Source organism: Protomyctophum bolini, assembly GCF_963924005.1.
Source record: "Protomyctophum bolini genome assembly, chromosome: 8".
Taxonomy (NCBI): Eukaryota; Metazoa; Chordata; class Actinopteri; order Myctophiformes; family Myctophidae; genus Protomyctophum; species Protomyctophum bolini.
The window spans coordinates 46,642,702-46,660,903 of NC_137869.1; the positions used below are offsets into that span (position 1 = coordinate 46,642,702).

At 41.6% G+C, this 18,202-nt stretch overlaps 1 protein-coding gene across 1 annotated transcript; it reads right to left on the minus strand.

Annotated features, from left to right (window-relative positions):
- Nucleotides 1-391: 391 nt before the first annotated feature.
- LOC308320309 (uncharacterized protein) lies at nt 392-17,769 on the minus strand (the record flags this gene model as incomplete). Its single annotated transcript, XM_080770622.1, has 5 exons — nt 17,639-17,769; nt 9,257-9,391; nt 8,436-8,513; nt 4,737-5,157; nt 392-419 (listed from the first exon to the last, which is right to left on the minus strand). The coding sequence occupies exons 1-5, from the start codon at nt 17,712-17,714 to the stop codon at nt 392-394; spliced, it is 738 nt and encodes a 245-aa protein (XP_080626748.1). The 5' UTR covers nt 17,715-17,769.
- Between the last annotated feature and the right edge of the window lie 433 nt (nt 17,770-18,202).

The following is an 18,202-nucleotide window of genomic DNA, read 5'->3' on the forward strand; positions in this document are numbered from 1 at the left end:
TAACGATTTAGTTCCCAGATTTTCATAGGTTTCCCTTACTATCATCTTATAGTTTCTCTAATAACCTAAAACATGAACCTTGGTTGAAAAAAACTAAAGTTGTCCTTTGAGTTTAATGTTTCTTAAAAATAAAAAATAAATCTGATTTGGAAAAAAGTGAAGAGAATGAGTGACTTTTGTGTCAACATAAATGAAGGGGTAGGAATTTATAAGCATCCGCTTCTACCTGCTCCTTTTCGAACACACCTATTGTGTATAAATGTCTTAAAATGTATTTTTAAGATATTTTGTATCTTTACTTTTATTGTTTACTGTGATGTCTTATTGTATGGTGTAAAAAGAAAGACATAAAGAAAGAATCCTGTAGAAATGGGCTTGACTTACAGCTGACTTACCGCTTCCCCGCGTCGACAGCCGATCTACAATTTCGCAACGTGACACATTAGATAGCCTGTTTACAAATAAAATAATAATGATTGAAAGAAAAATAATAATGAAATGATTGAAAGAAATAATTTAGTGTATTGTCTGCAGGTGCTGCGCTTGCTTATTTTATGGATATACATACTGTTGACATTTATAACTTTGTCATGAGTAATTCAACAAAAAATACTTGTAACTTGCACAAATAAATTGCATTAAAGAGTGCCGCCCGGGCGGGTCTTTGTGCAACCACTCCGTCATTTAGATATACTAGCCCTTACCCGTTGTGAGATGTTTGCCCCCCCCCCCCCCCCCCCCCTTGTGGCCACGGGGGTACTGTGCCCGGGTGCGTTTTAATTCACTAATAAATTCATTATTAATTATTAATGTGTGGAATCGAAAAAAGCTCCGTTAAGACCTCCATATTCATATGGTCAATGCCTGTGTGAAAAGTGGGAGTGATTGGTGCAGGCAATGATGAGATAACGCGCCGTTTCTGACATTCAGACAGACACACACACAGACACACACAGACAGACATTGGCTGAATTATAGTATGATGATGATGCGAATGCAACAGAGTAGCCTACTACAGACAATAACTTTGACAAGCTAAACAACCAATGAGGGTGCTCTACAGAGCCTTTACCCCACCCCTCTTCTCTATCGACTTGGTAAATCCATCTGTGAACGACCAAACATGTCGGGTTTCTCAAGACTATAGCTATCGACATCCTGCCGACAGGCAAGAGACGGCAGAATTCCATCCCGACGTAAAATCGTGAACGAATATGTGCAATGTGGAGTTAGCTTAAACCTATAACATAAAATACAACTTTTTCCATTTCTTTTGTGTTTTTGGGGCACCCATAATGTGTTTATCCCCACAAATAACCAATTTTGAACAATTAGGCTTTCATATCATATAGGTGCTTTAATGGAATTTTGTCCTCATCGTGATGTCATCAATGTCGCCCTACTTTGTATAGATAGATAGATAGATAGATTTCTTTATTTTTGTGTCATGCACCAAAGGCGCCCAGCCCACATGGACTTACAGGACACACCATATCATTGCTTTGCTTCAATATTACAATGTGTACAATAAACAGATTTTTTTTCTTTTCTTTTACACAAACAAAACATTCTGCCTTATTTCCCACGCCCTGCATAAAAAGTCTGCCAAAGCAAAAATACCTTTCCTAAAACAAAATTCCAGTTTTTCATAGTCTTCCAACCAGAAAAAGTCAGCACAGATGGGTGACCAGTGCCAGTATTTTCAACCACAAGTCGGCAGTATTGAAACTGTACAAATGACCAAAATACAATTTATTTATATTTTTGGTGGTTTTCGTTTTTAGCCACATTAACACAGTTGGAATGTTAAAGAATGTTTTTATTCCATCAGAAAGTCGTTTTAGTGTCATTAAGTCGTTGTAATTGCTTAAACATGTCACTATGTCTAATGTTATAACCATTGGGTTAACCAATGCTAACCAATGCTAACCAGAAAATACAGCTTTCCTGCTAAAGTATGCAAATTCCGCTAAAATCCGCCTTTTGTACACAATCGTTTTTGAAGATAATACTAGTCTTTTACTAACTGGCTAACAGAAATAGCAGAGAAAGAAGTATTAACCATCGTATTTTGTAAAAAGTGTGTTTATTTTCGGTCCGCCTAAAGCTAATGTTCCATACGGGGCACTGGTGAATCATAACAAAGGAACATGCTGAAAAGGCTTCCTGTTTCCAATAGCAGAAGAAGAAGACTTGGATAAATTTAATGTAAACATTGCAACATTGTCACCATAACGTGGCTATTATTAGTTGCTTTGGAATGTACCTGCCATGAAAATTAAAGTCATAATAACGCAGATCACATCGATATGTAATATAGCGCGATATGTACTTGTTTTAGCTACAAGATTGATAACAATATAATGCTAAATGTTGCTAAAAGCTATCGTCGCGGGGTTGCCAGGTTCTGAGAAATAAGCAACCCGGTATATGAAAACAAGCCCAAAATAATCGTTTTTTTAATACTACAAAATGCCAAATAAATACAGTAGCCTATTTAAAAAAGGAGAGATAACAGGAAAACTATCAAGATAACAACATTATCTAATTGTGTAGACTTATTGGTACAGTAGACCTATGCATTATTTTTCTTTAGAAACAAGGTCAACTAATTATAATAAGCGGACATGGCAACGCTGCTTGTTGACTAATGGAGGAATGAAGGTAAAACAGCGCCCCCTAAAGTCACAGATCACTGCTGAAATCTTTGAAGGTGGAATGCTCTATTTTGACATTTCTGATTCACTAGGTTTCAAATGGTCATATCTTCTTCATTTCCCCCCCAATTTCAATGAGCAATACATCATATGAAAGGTTACAGTGTGCAGTTTCATAATATGCAAAGAACTGAAAAATGACTATGGCCCCCTTGTATATCAAACTACTGTCCCTGGTCACAGATGGTTGTCATTTTACAAAATAATACATGTCTTAATTCTTCATATAATGGGCAGTAAAACAAAAAATGAATTTCATTTTCAATTTATTTTAAATCACACACTAGACAGACTCTGTCCTCCTCAGGAGTACCAATGAATCTACCCGTTTCTAAAGCTAATGGTAAGGTCCCAGAATGCAGCTGTGCACAAAAAGATCTGACTTTTGGATATATTTTGTGTTACATAAGGATCAGGGCCATAATTATTTTTAATAAGACGATATGTTCTTAGTTTTGGTTTGTACCATAATTCAACGGCCCAACTCTCCTTATACCCAAGGAACATATAGTTCTGTATTTCATGAATATTACAGCATAGTCTATTTAAATAAATAAATTATGAATTATTCTTAAAGAATAAAGACTTTACTTAATTTGCCCAGGGGTAACCATTATAAATATATAATTAGAATGTATAATTATGTATAATTCCTCCTCTTCTTCAGTCTTCAGTTCCAAATTTGCATTTCCAATTTGTTTACAATGTCCACCATTGTTGATTTTTCAAGCTGGAATGGAAACAAGCCTGGTTTTATCAAGCATCAGTATTATAATACTCAAACATTAAATAATCTGCATATCAGAACACCACCTCAGGACATTGTGGTACTGCAGATAAAACTGCTTTAAAAGTCCAGAAATAAATGACATGGACTGGTTATATCAGAGTGGTGATTGAGGCTCAAACCATTAGAAATAACTTTGAGACATAGACAATATTATATTAATTAAATAATAACAAAGGGCTTTCCCCCTGTATGAGTCGTCATGTGTGTTTTCAGATTATTCATTTGACTAAAGCCTTTAGCACAAACATAGCAACTAAAGGGCTTTTCCTCTGTATGAGTACCCATGTGTGATTTCAAAGGACCACTTTACTGAAGCCTTTACCACAAACTTTGCATGTAAAGGTCTTTTCCCTTGTATGACACCATCACAATGTTTTTTTGTTTTGACATCTTGCATTTGACTACATCCTTTACCACAAACTGTACAATTAAAGGCCTAATCCCCTGTATGAGTCCTCATGTGTGATTTCAAAGTACGACTTTGACAAAAGCCTTTACTGCAAACTTTGCATGTAAAGGGCTTTTCCCCTGTATGAGTCCTCATGTGTGATTTCAGATTATTCATTTGACTAAAGCCTTTACCACAAACATAGCAACTAAAGGGCTTTTCCCCCGTATGAGTCATCATGTGTGATTTCAAAGGACCACTTTGACTAAAGCCTTTACCACAAACTTTGCATTTAAAGGGCTTTTCCCCTGTATGAGTCCTCATGTGTGTTTTCAGATCACCACTACCACTAAAGCCTTTATCACAAACTTTGCAACTAAAGGGCCTTTCCCCTGTATGAGTCCTCATGTGTGTTTTCAGATTAAACATTTGACTAAAGCATTTAGCACAAACGTTGCAACTAAAGGGCTTTTCCCCTGTATGAGTCCTCATGTGTTTTTTCAGATTAATCATTTGACTAAAGCCTTTAGCACAGACTTTGCAATAAAAAGGCTTTTCCCCTGTATGAGTCTGCAGGTGTCTTTTTAGATTGCCTCTCTCACGAAAGCATTTACCACAAACTTTACATGTAAAGGGCTTTCCCCCTGTATGAGTCCTCATGTGTGTTTTCAGATTAAACAAACGGCTAAAGCCTTTAGCACAAACATTGCAAGCAAAGGACTTATCGCCTGTATGAACAATTGTGTGCTTCTTCAGACTTGCCTTGCGACTAAACATTTTGCCACAATCTGCACAAGTGTGGCTCTTCATGGAGTGAGTTTGTGTTGACGATGTCCGGTACTGAGACAGCTTGTGGCTTGAAGACAATGTTTGTTCTTCCACATGTTGTGTCTTGTGTGAATCCAGCGTGTTTACAGCCGACTGACCTTCCCTAGTCTCCTCCCTGCCAACAGGGACGTCAGAACAGTGTGGAGAGAGGAGCTGCTCATCTCCGGTTGGTTGTGATGTTCCACAGTCCTCTACATCATCTTGTGTTATCATGTGTTCAGTTGAGGTGCTGGCTTCAGCCTCTGTCTCTCTGTGTTTATCATCATCTTCACTTTTCACTGCTAGTAACGTCATGGCCACTTCTGGTCTTTGAAGTAGCTCCTCTTGTTCATCTTTAATATGTGGAGGTTGCGGTTCCTCCTGGACCAGACTGGGACCCCTCTCCTCATGTTCAGGAGAAACTTCCTCTTTACACACAGGCAGGTGCAGTAAGTCTAGGGGGGCAAAGGTACAATGTGATTAAAGCTTGAGTACTGGGCGGGTGATATGCCAAAATCTCATATCACAATATAAATGGAGCGTAGCCTGCAGCATTAGTTCATGCAGACATACTCGAGGGGGTTCATGCCATGCTCAAGGCACATACTATACTCAAGAGGTTAACACATTTAGTACCGGAACTGCATCAAAATAAAGGCGCTGCTTGCGCCAGAGTAATCGCCAGAGTAGTGATCGCTTCTATTTTGAAAGTCATGAACCGGAAATACGTTCTTAAAAAAGTTGACTGACAAAGTGACCTCAAAATCTCCGATCATCTTATTATATTTATATACGCTTCAAAAAGAGTTCATATTTTACGGGAGAGACGGATGAGGAGCAGAAACGCAGCGCCAGCATATCGATCCATTCATCACCACGGAGAGCGCCCTGGATCAGGAGATACGAGTCATTCTTTCCGCCGCGCTAACATGGGAGTCAATGACAAGCTAATATTTGCACAGAGCGTTAGCATACGGCAAGCGAAAAGCGAAATGCCAAAAAAAAAAAAAGGAATAATTCTGAATATTATCATCTCGCCCCGCGTCGTTTGGACGTCGCTAGGACGTCCACAGACGTCTAAGGCACCTCTCGGTTCCAATCCTTATGACGTTTCAGGACGTATTATGTACAAAATGTGTTAACATGCTGCATTACTATGTGGGTGTATAAGTGTGTACAAGTCCCACACGTCATTCGCTGATGTGGCAGTCAGCTGACCAATTAGGCGGGCTACTTAAGCTCACCGGACTGCATGCTCTACCTGCCTTCCTCTGCATATGGTTCCTGGTTGTCACGTGATGTTTGCTCCCACCACCACCGGTGGGCTCTGTTATTTATGTTCCCCATGGGGGTTTATTGTATATCTATCTCCCTACTCTTAATGTTTTACGATGGTGTTTAATCGCGCCGAGCAGGGAGAAAATGCAGCAGAGCCGAACGCCAAGTCTAATATCGTATGCACCCTTATATTCTCATTCTATAATAAATATTGGTTAAATCTATTCATGAGTTGTCTGACTGAACTCATTTTATATCACAATAACAATTTAGCATTTTTTCCGATACCGATTTTCTATCCAAGAAATAGATTTTTTCTTCTTTTTTCAGGCCAAGTAAATACTATTATTACTTAGTAATCTTTATGTTGTGTACTTACTTACCAATACAGGGGGGGGGGGGGGGGGGGGACAGGAAAATATCACTTTTTATTATAGTACAATATCCAAAATAACAGATGATATCCAGTCTAATGATATGCGGCTCGAGAATCCACCATTCCTGAATAAAGTGCCTGGTGCTGGGAGTCTGGTGCAACGCACAGGGCCTGACCTGGTGAGAGCAGGAGTGGACCTGGTGAGACATAGGATGGGCCCGGACAGGAGTCAACCCACAGAGCCTAGTCCTTCCACGCGCAGAATGGTACCTCCCAGTCCCGGCAGAGTCATTTAGGAGGAACGGATTGTGTGGCCCTGGTTCTTTCCCTAATGGGACTGATCGAGGGTCGCTACTGGGACGTAAGTCGGGACTTGATCACCCCGGCTGGGTCACCTGAGTGAGGGGTATGCTGTTGGGAGACCCGGAAGCCTGATGACCTTGGGATACACCACTGAGGATACGTCCAAGGTGCATATAATGTATTTTTGTTTTAATAACTATTAAAAAGCAAAAATAAAGAAATACGATTTTCCCATTAAGACACAGAAGTACAGGTGTACTATACAATACAAGTACTATGCCTGCATTTCATTCTCTAAGGGAAAATAATACCTCATGTCACTGCTACACAGTTGTTTCGGTATAGAGCGTTGCATTCCCTTTCATGACGACGCCAGGCCCAGGAAATGAATCACAATGCATTTTTCCAATAGACATTTAAGACCTTTTAAGCGTCGTACGAAGCCAACTCGAGTCGTGACAAATCATGACAACACACACAATATTTTGGACAAAACAAATAATTACATAGAAGAAAAACAAAAAAAAAAGTGTTGTAACCTGCCGGTCTTTTCTACTTTCTATTTCTGTTTGGCCCGATAAATTGTGTTTGTTGTCATGATTTGTCACGACAAGAGTTGGCTTTGTCCGCAGCGTAAACGTCTTTAATAAATACTTTCTGTAATGTCTATGAGGAAAATTAACGGAGAATAATTTCCTGGGCCATGGTAGGGGGCGGGACTGCGGATTCAATATGTTACACTTTATGTTGCTCAGTGTAGTTTGTTAAACTTCCGTACGGGATGCTTAATGATACTTAATAGACTACAGGTGTTGGATAGAGTGATAGATAACGCATCATCACTCATCAACTCTGCTTGCACAGCTGGGTCGAGTGGCTGTTTTCTTTACACATGATCACATCTTCAGTTAGCGTCTTGTGTTTTTTCTGAATGAAGACTTTTCAGATGGAGTCATTTATTTGGAACAATAAAACAAGAAGACACGCAGCAGGACTGCAGGTAGGAGGAAAGAGGTAGAAGTGTTCGGACGGACAAGCTCTTTGTTCAACATCACTGTGTAAAACGGTGTGACCCACGCAGTATATCAATTTGACCCAACATGAAACATGCATTTATAACAGTGAAGGGCCAGTTACTTTAGAGTTACCCCGCTCTGAACCGTGTCCCCTATCATCTCCCTTCATGTTTGTTATGAAATAGCAGCATTCATAAGCAGCCTGTCTGGGCGCTGTGATGTAAAATACTGCCGTAGCGCTCGTTTTACGACACAACATAATCGATAGAGCTCATTTTAAACGACAGACATTTTCTGTCGTCGATAAGATATATATCGTCATATCGCACAGCCCTACTTTGAACATTATTTCACGCAGTGTTTAACTTTGGTAGTTGGATGAACTTCAGCTGTAAATACATTCTCTATTTCGAAACCATAAGTATATTCTCATTCAGAAAAAATGCCATTTACAGCAAACATTATTATTTATTTTGATATATGTATATATTTAGACTTTTATAAGAAAGAGTACATACAGTAAGCTGACAGTAAATAGGGGAGTGACACGCAGCAAAGGACGCCGGGATTGGGAGTCAAACCCACGACACACTGTCAGGCTTAGCAGGTGCCCGGACCTCTAGGCCAGCCCGTGCCAACTGCAAACATTCAAATTTAACAACTCATAATTGGAGCATATTCCAGTTTGGACATGCCTATTAGCCTTTCAATAAAAGGGGGAGAGAGAGAGAGAGAGAGAGAGAGAGAGCATAAAACCTACTGATGTCCAGGTGGTTTTCAGGTTCCTGTTTAACACTCCAAAACCTCTTCACCTTCAGGCTGGACTCTGCACTCTGGTCTGCAATGCAGGAATAGAATAAGGACTTTAATTGCTAAGATGTGTATACACTTGGTTCTATATTAAGAACTAGGTGTCTATTTAAAAAAAGAAAAATCTACTATTTGTGTTCATTCAACGTGTACAGAAACTGCAAACTCAGTACAACAACAAACTTTCTTCGGGAACTTTTCAGTCTTACACCAGTGAGTTCCGGGACTTTCTAGTCTACATTATAATAACTAGATAAAGTGCCCCACAGGTCTCCACTAGGGCAGGTCAGGTTGTGGCCTCCTGGTGGCGCTATAATAGGCCAATGTGAAAGGGTGCCATTTATTCTTACACCGTGACAATTGGATGATTTGAGGCATTTGGTTCCAAAAATGTTTTGCAAAAATCATACCCAATGTATGAGGTGAAAAGGCGAACAATCGACGCCAGTTCCCACATTCACGCACCAATGGTGGGGTTGAGTGTCGAAGTGTGACATGTGTACAGAAGGACCCGGGATTCGAACCGCCAATGATCCATGGATCATTGGACGACCTGCTCTACCTCCTGAGCCACAGGCACCCCATTGGCAACCAAGCAATATCACTGAGGTTTAGGCATAATTTTAACAAGTTTATGTTTAGGCATAGATGGATATACTGAGGTTACGTTTAGGAATACCTAGTGGCAACCATTCCAAGTTTGCATGATTTTACCCGGGGTGAGCGTATTCTGGGGCGAGAATTATTGTATTTAAATATAACAGTACATACCCATCTTGTACAGCTTCACTACAGGTTGCATCGCTGCATAAAGCAGTCCACGTCCCTGGTCCGTCTCTCGCTGTTCCTCGGACAACGTTTTTGAGGCCATCTCTCTAGATGCTGTAGACCTCTCCCTGTGGTGCTCTGTGGAAATCACCAGTAGAAATAAAACTTTTGGATATCATTCAGCAACCTTACATTATACCATCATGTAATCAAATCAAAGATGTCTACCATGCTCTGTTCAGTTGAAAGGTGCAAATATCATTGTCCCCCATCCTGATATAAACATCAGGTGAAACATTAGGTGTTGACACTAATGTGGTGTCCAGACGAGGACGTATTCTGAGTTATCTGGGCAAGAATTTAGCCGATCTGCCCTTTTTGCCACATGGAGATGGCGTTTTGGGGGACTTTGGGGGCTAATTTTGAAACCACCTTCCAGAGTGGGAAAGTTTGGAGACGCGACTTTGTCCTCTCTGTGTATAGCAAACGCCGCCTAATTTGCTGAAACGGTGATGTCATAGTCCCCTCGCCCCCTCCAAACTAACCAGTGTTTACTGTTAATATATCACAGCTATTTTATAGTACATAATGTCTATAAACCTCTTCTCCAAAAATAGCCAATCTGCAGCCCGCATGAGCTATTAGATGAGCTATTTTTGGAGAACAGATATAAATTATGGTGATTACCAATCTGGGAAGACAAGAAGAAAACGGATAATCAGCATTATTGTACTGTCCATATTCCTCGATTAACGGCCTGTAGCTGTAGGCCTATAGCCGATATGCAATTTATCTTGTTAACTAGCTGCAGATTAAGCAATTTTTTTAGCGCTGTGCAGGCAGCAGGTGGACTCAATGTATTAACGAGCAATTATCTGACATGCAGCAGTGTTGCGCCCAAATATAATCTCCTACATTTATGCATTCACATGGCCATCTACAGGCCGGGCATGTGTACTACAGCTTTTTCTGGAATCAGGAGCAGTTTACTGGTCTCGTGTATATGGCATGCATAATTAACATAACCGCAATGTAGACGCAGGAAAGTTTTATGTAGTGTATAAACTTGCGTGGCTAACAGCCCGAGCCGTCCTCGTGTGGCAAGGGCCTAAGGGTTGCCCACCTGCACATGGCAGGTAAATAAATCTCTTGGGCATGTGGAGTCTGCTTTCAGGTTGCCCGACCGGGCAAGTGCTTGTTTTGGAGGGGACGCAGCAGTCTACAAGAACAACACAAGATACCTGTTTAAACACCTGAACGTCGCTAGAGCACTCAGTTTTCTGGTCTGTGGAATGTCACATAAGAGCACTGTTTATATGCTGTTTTCACTGTGGCTACAATTACAAATATAAAATAAGTGTGAACCCATAATCATATTCATCATAGCTATGTAGGTATTTAGTATAACAATTGAGGTATGACATGTTTTATCGCACAACAACAAATAATGCAAAAAAAAACTTTTCGGGCAAGTGGGCATGGTCTTTTGGCAAGTATAATCTAAGCTGTACTTGCCCGACGGGTCTTCTGAGACCTTAGTGTCAAGCCCTAAATAAATGAAAATAGAAATTGTGAAAAGTAACAAAAAATAGCCGATCTACAAGCTCAAAAATGTGTTGCATCTTGACATGTTGTGAGCTTGTAAATCTAGCTATTTTAGCCATTTGAGTGTTTTTGGTTGGAAGTTCCCAATGGCAGTAACGAGGGGGCGTATCCAGGGAAAGCTGGAATTACGCTCAATGCCAACAGGAATTAATCAAGCGTGACAGGATTAAAATACGTCTCTATTGAAAACTACGGATGAATATTGCACAAGCACCCCGTAGGCTGCTTGGACACGGCACCCTAGGGTTCCTGACAGCTTATTCCGCCCTCCATAGGATGCAGATGTACATACTCTCTGTTCACGGAGAGCCGCGGCGCCGCTTGAGTGTTGGTGAGATGTTTCAAATATGCATAACACAGCTATAGGAGACAACGGAAACGTGGGCGAAACTGCATTAACCGCCGATGCCGTTAAGTATTTTTTATCTTTTTTTTACAAGTTTTGGCTTCTCTGAAATTCTCTCTCCTTGACTTCCTTATTGACTTCCCCTTGTACCGCCTCCCACACCATGGTAGGGTGGTCGGTGCGAGGCAGTAACGTAGGGACACGCAGCTAGCCAGTCACCGCTCGGGAGGCGGTACAATGGGAAGTCAAGGAAGAGAGAGGAGAGAGAATTTCAGAGAAGTCTCGCAAGATCGTAGGGCACTTCAAACACAGCCCTTTTAATGCAGAGGAACTGTCCATGGAGCAAAAATAACTTGGACAACAGCCAGAGCCACTGCTACAGGACGTTTCCACAAGGTGGAATTCAACACCGTTTATGATCTCTCGTCTGCTAAAGAACCATGAGGCTGTGGAGGCTACTCTAGCCAAACAGACGCACAAGCTCATCTTGTTGACTACATCAGAGTGGGACAAACTGAAGAGGCTGAAGACCCTCCTTGAACCATGCAGGTAATTAAACACCCGCTTTTATTAATGGTATTCAATAAAAGTAAATCTTTGGGAATTGACTGTGAATTTGTGCAATATAAATTAAACTGCTTTTCCTAAATTGAATGTACTGCATATCGATATCACTATGGCTACAGTATATAGTTGCTTGCTACTGTTTTATTTGCAATTTAATTTCTTTTTTTGAATCAACTATTTATGGTGCAATAATTTTAATCACTTTCCTAAACTATCCACTGCAGATATGTGACTGAGCTCCTTGGGGGTGAGACTTATGTCTCATGCTCTGTGGCGTTACCTGCTCTCCGCCACCTGGTGCACACCATGGAGATCTCGGAAGACGACCCAGCCTACGTGGTGAAGTTCAAGACTGCCTTCTCAAAGGACCTGTCTGAACGCCAAGCTACACTCAATGATGGATGGCTCAGGGTGGCTACAGCACTCGACCCACGCTTTAAGGAACTCAAGTGTCTACCAAGAGGAGAGCGAGAAGGGGTGTGGAACAGTGTTGCGGCAGCAGCTGCACTGCTGCAAGGAACACCCACCAGTGCCACGGCAAAGAAGCGGAGCCTCCTGCTGTTTAATTCAGACTCTGAATCAGAGGATGAAGAGGAGTCCAACAAGGCTCTGAGCCACTACAGAGCAGAGCCCACTATCGGGAAGACAGACTGTCCACTGCAGTGGTGGTCCACCCATGCAGGGGGCCATCCACAGCTTTCTGCCCTGGCCCGCAGGTATCTGGGTAGCCCTGCCACTTCTGTCCCTTGTGAGAGACTTTTCTCACTGGCAGTTCAAAAGAAGAGGGCAGCCTTGAGCTCTGAAAATGTGAACAGGCTAGTTTTTCTCAGCAACTGGCTGAAGGAGAAGAAGCAGCAGAAGTAAGCTTAGATACGAAGGATTGCGCTTAATCACAGGCACTTTTTTATTTTATTTGTTATATTTTATACAAATGGCACTTTTGTTGAACTTGAACAGTATTTTTCCAAGGTTATGGGAGAGTTGGATTGAAATGGGGTCTATCTATCGCAGTCCCTCCCCCTTTCAGAACGACGAGTGGCCCAGGAAATGAATCCCAGTGCATTTTCCCCATAGGCTTTTCTTAAAGCATTTATTTAAAGACGGTTACGCCGCGGACAAAGCCAACTCGGATCGTGACAATGAACACAATGTCTTGGGCCGATCAAATAATTTATAAGAAGAAAAACAAAACAAATAGTGTTGTCTCCTGCCTTTATTTTCTTCGTAATGATTTGATTGGCCCAAAATATTGTGTTCATTGTCATGATTTGTCACGATCCGAGTTGGCTTTGTCCGCGGCGTAACCGTCTTTAAATAAATACTTTAAGAAAAGCCTATGGGAAAAATGCATTGGGATTAATTTCCTGGGCCACTCGTCGTTCTGAAAGGGGGTGGGACTGCGACGATCTATACTCCAATGGCGATAGTTACATTTCTAAAGCATAGGCTATGTATTGTTGTTGTAGATACAGTCACAGGAAGAAGGAGACGGGGTTCTCTTCCTGTTTAACACAACATAGGCTACGGGTCCACTTCCACAACGCAACAATGTGAGTGTCCGTCTGCCCAAGAATCGGATCGGATAACGGATTGGGTATGTTTAGCATCGTGACAGAAAATAAATCGCATTTGCGAGGACAGCTACGCATTCTGTCGCCGTTAGAACATCTGCTCGTTTCTACGGCGACGGATGGCGCAATTTCAGGTTTATCTGATTTCATCCAAAGCGGATAGCGTCTCAGGTCCCCAGTTTCTCTCTAAAATGCACTATTTTAATCATTAAATAAAATGAATCCAACCAGATCGGCGCAGGCAAAGCCCGGAAATGCCATAGTAGAAGAAATTACTCTGCCCGGTAAATTCAGGGTACATTGCGTTATTAAAATGGCACAAAGTGCATTTTAGAGAGACACTGGGGACCTGAGACGCTTCCCAGCTACGAGAATAGACTTTTACCAAGGTCTAGCAGGCTTTGTTTCGGTGAGTAGTTACGTAGTTTTGTTTATTTGCTGGTATTAGAAAAACCGCGCACAGGAGTGAAAATATGACCAGAGGGCTGCGGAAGGTACTTCCTTCCACAGGGCGTCAGAGAGAGACTCGCTGTAAGCCCTGGACCAGGGCTAATGGAAATGGTACATTAACACTAGCCAGTCTGAAAAAAAATCACTACTACTCAGTCGCTGAACGGTCAGAGGGACCGTGTTTTTGGTGCGATTTGATTGGCCACTCTCTCCCCCACTCCCTGGAGACGTCCAGCTGGAGACGTTCAAGCCGGCTGCATCCCATTTCCAACGAATTAAATCATATATGTTTGGCTGGTTAATTAACTTGGAATTTGTTTACTATTTTGATAAGATAATATGAATACAATGATTATTATCCATGATGAGGGCAGAGGGATGTTATTATTGAATGCTCGGTTTCAATGGAGCGAGAAGCTAGCTAGCCTAGCCTAGTTAGCTAGCTGTCTGTGTCGTGTGTTAAGTGTTGTTAACAATGGGACATTGTCTGAACTGCTGAGATGTTGTCATTTCTAAACACATGTTTTCACTCCTAAAATGTATAAAACTAATACATATTTTGCCCGGTTAGTGCTATATTGCAACATGCAATGCCTGCATGGAAGAGTATCGCGTTGCTGCTTCTTTTTTTCCTTCTTCCACCCTGCAAAGATAACTCGTCTTTTCTCGTGTGTTATCGATGTAATTAATATTATGTGACCCCACCCACGCCATGTACAGACTGCTTGACTAGGCATGAAACATGACATAATTGTATTAATGTTTACGTGTAATGATGTTATTGACCGGATTGTCCGTAGTAACAGACCCCCATTCCTCCAGCCGTTAGCTTACATTTGCTAATATTATAAGCTAACCGCATTACTAAAGCCAATGTATTGCAGTAAATGCGGCATGTCCGCGGTAAATTACTTATACAAGTGAGTCGCGTTATATCCTGCTACCCTAATAGACAGGGGGTACATAAGCACATGGCCGTTTATCCAAAATCTTATACCACACATCTCTATATGCAAAATAAATTCGGCACGCTCCCAGAATTTACATAGGCAATTTTTTTGCCGTTCAAGTGTCTTATTTACTGTTTAAATATTACTTTTGGCAAACACGCTATTGTTGCTCAACTTCAACAGCCTACGTCAAAATCGTCATGTTGGCGTCTACTACGCCAACTACGTTCACTTCATGGGGCCAGTCTTTCACAGTGACACACACGTTACATGAACCACGCGACCTGGATGGTTTCTACCCCTCAATGTCGTATTTGCTGCGCCCTTCTAATGCTGCGCCACGCCTACTCTATACTGCTCCATAGACAGCGACTCGAAGTCGAACAGCAGCAGCAGCTCCGTCACAAAGCCCACAGCACTGCACAGCCCCACACCCAAATGAATCCAATGAATGAATAAGGCGCTTATATCGCTTTTGCTCAGTGGATGGGACATTTACATTAAGAGCTATCGGATGGACGCGTGGATAACGGCATGGTTGTGTGCACTCGGAGGGAAAGGTTCCATATAGCTTCCATGCTAGCTGCTTCAGACACAGGGGAGGGGAGGGAGATGGCCCGGCTCACGGGACTCCAGTGCGAAATAGCGCTTATGCAACAATTACCCTAAAAACACAAACACCTCAACTCAATGTCATTGTGAATAAGAATTTCGAGCGAATAAATAATTTTTGGAAGGACACTTTCACCCAGTATGAAGCTAAATGTGGAAGCCGTGTGTGTCACACCAAAACTGGTGACCTATAGAATCCTGTAACGCTGTGCATTCTGTGCTTGCGTGCGCATTTCCCAAATCTCAGTGATTTATCCACACATCGCTCTGTGTGTGTGTGTGTGTGTGTGTGTGTGTGTGTGTGTCGCGTCGCCCTCCAGCTGCAATTGCGAGTGTGCGCTGTGTGCAGGGCACACTACTGAGTTTAAAAACACAGCTGAAACATGAAGTGGAGTCTGTCAACTCCCGCAATTTCCTTCTTCCCATATTGCGCTGCAACGTAACTAGGATTAAATTAATCAATCACTACATTAGTTGCCTGTTCAATCTATCATCTTTTGTTTTACTGCCCATTATATGAAGCATTAACACATTAACACATTATTTTGTAAAATGACAACCATCTGTGCAGACTTTTTCTGGTTGGAGGACTATGAAAAACTGGAATTATGTTTTAGGAAAGGTACTTTTGATGGCTCTCCGCATCATAAGTGCATAATACTTGTTTATTTGGAGTGAACATGACAATGACGAGTAAATAAATATTAACACGACTCCCGTCGATACGTTATTTAGCCTGGACATTTCCGAATTTAGCTGAAAACGGGCTTAGTAGCCTACTATTATATTTCATTGATTGTGCCAAAGAAAGAATCGCTTCAGGTCAAACCGGCCATGCACACCATTGCTCACGAAAGCGACACCCTTGCAAGCAGCCTAGTTCACATACATGACGAAATACGACATTAGAGTTATATATTGTCATTTTTATATAGAGGGGGAAACATTATAGGCTACGCGTGTTATCGATATAATCAATGTAATTAATATATTTGATTGATCCAAATAATCGCCTAGTTAGCTAGCTGTATGTGTGTTGCGTGTTCTTTTTTTTCCTCCACCCCTCTTTTCTTTAAATCATAACTCGCTCATTTTTTGCTCATTTAAAAAAATTCAAAATACCATGTAAACTACGGAATTCGGTCTTTCATTTGGTATATAGATCGGTTGTGTAGGCCCTCTCTACGAAACGATATCAAGTGAAAAGGAAATGTCGGGGAATCGGGTTATAAAAGACACCATTATCAAGCAGCAAAAAGGCGAGTAGGCCTATGGGGGAGAAAGGGGGACGGCGGTCCATTGTGCCGATAATAGCCAGAAAGAGTAGGAGATATATGCCTAAAATCATATTTACAAAACGTTTCAAATGGGGGGAAAAAAACAGATGATTTCAATCGAATATTTAGACAAAGTCATGCAAGGGGAACTTTCTCTGGACTCCATGGGCTAAGAAAATAAACTTTTAAATCTCAAAACCGGTCAGAATGACCTCTCCGACGTAGTAGTGTTAAAAACGAGAGCTACATAAATCCTTTATTTCGGCGATGTCCATTGAACTCCGTTCTCACTCTCACACAGACACACACTGAACCACTGACGGCTCGTGCCGCTGCGCTGGCCACGCATTAAAGTGGCGTTGTCTTTTTTCTTTGTCTGGCTTTATCGGGCTTCGGTGTTTACAGTGCACTTAATTTGCACTTTGCAGCTGACTTGGGCTGTCTAAGTTTAATGTTTGCACCACAATGAGCCACTCGGATTGTTTTACCTTAAGTGCAGTGTTTTGTAGGTGTGTGTGTGTGTGTGTGTGTGTATGTACCTGTACCATACTGCAGGTGTGTGTGTGCCTGTACCATACTGCAGGTGTGTGTGCCACTGTGCCTGTACCATACTGTAGGTGTGTGTGCCTGTACCATAATGCAGGTGTGTGTGCCTGTACCATACTTGATTCCAATGCCAATGCATTAATACCTGTATGCTATAGACATTTTATTTGACCCTCTAAGACCCAGCGTTGCTTTTTAGCAACAATTTTATTTTAATGAATTACTATTTTTTTTCCTGTTCTTTTTTCTAAAACTAAAACTGGACTAAAACCTTTTACGTTTCCGTCGACTAAAATTAATAAAACTGACTAAAACCCTTAAGAGTTTCCGTCGACAAAAACTATCAAGGATAGAAATGACTAAGCATTTTGTCCAAATGACTAATTCTGACTCAATCTAAAAAATGCCTGCCAAAAACAACACTGCTGCAGTGTGTAGTTTGATGTGTGTGCAACACTTACCTGCAGTGTGTAGTTTGGTGTTGTGTAGAGTCTCCATCTCTCTCTGAAAGAGGCTGCAGATGACCTTTGCAACCATACTGAGGCGCTCCAACACAAACACTCTGACATCAAATTCCACACGACAAACATCAACACTTTGTTGTTTTTCTAAAACACACAATATCTCCTCTCCCACTGAAGTCATGTGTTCATTTATCTTCAGCTGTACAGACTCCATTTGACTTGTTTGACTATCTTTATGAGACAGTTTTCACCACGCTGTGTTCACACCACCACGAACGAACAAACTAACGTTTCTTTGTTGTGGCAAAAAAAGACATGGAAGTTCCGGGTTCCGGTCAAGGAAGCTTTGAGAAGGAAGGGAAGTGTTCACGTGACTGGACGCCGGGGCTGGGCCATGAACCCCCGCATCCCCCCCAGGTGGCAAAACTCGCACCAGTTCGATGAATACATGGCAGTGGGGCTCCGTCTTTTTAGCAAATCTAGAGCTTCCTGTCTGAGAGCTAGCAAATCTAAGACATCCGGTTGCTTTCAGAATAAAAGTGTCATTAAAGGTGATATAGG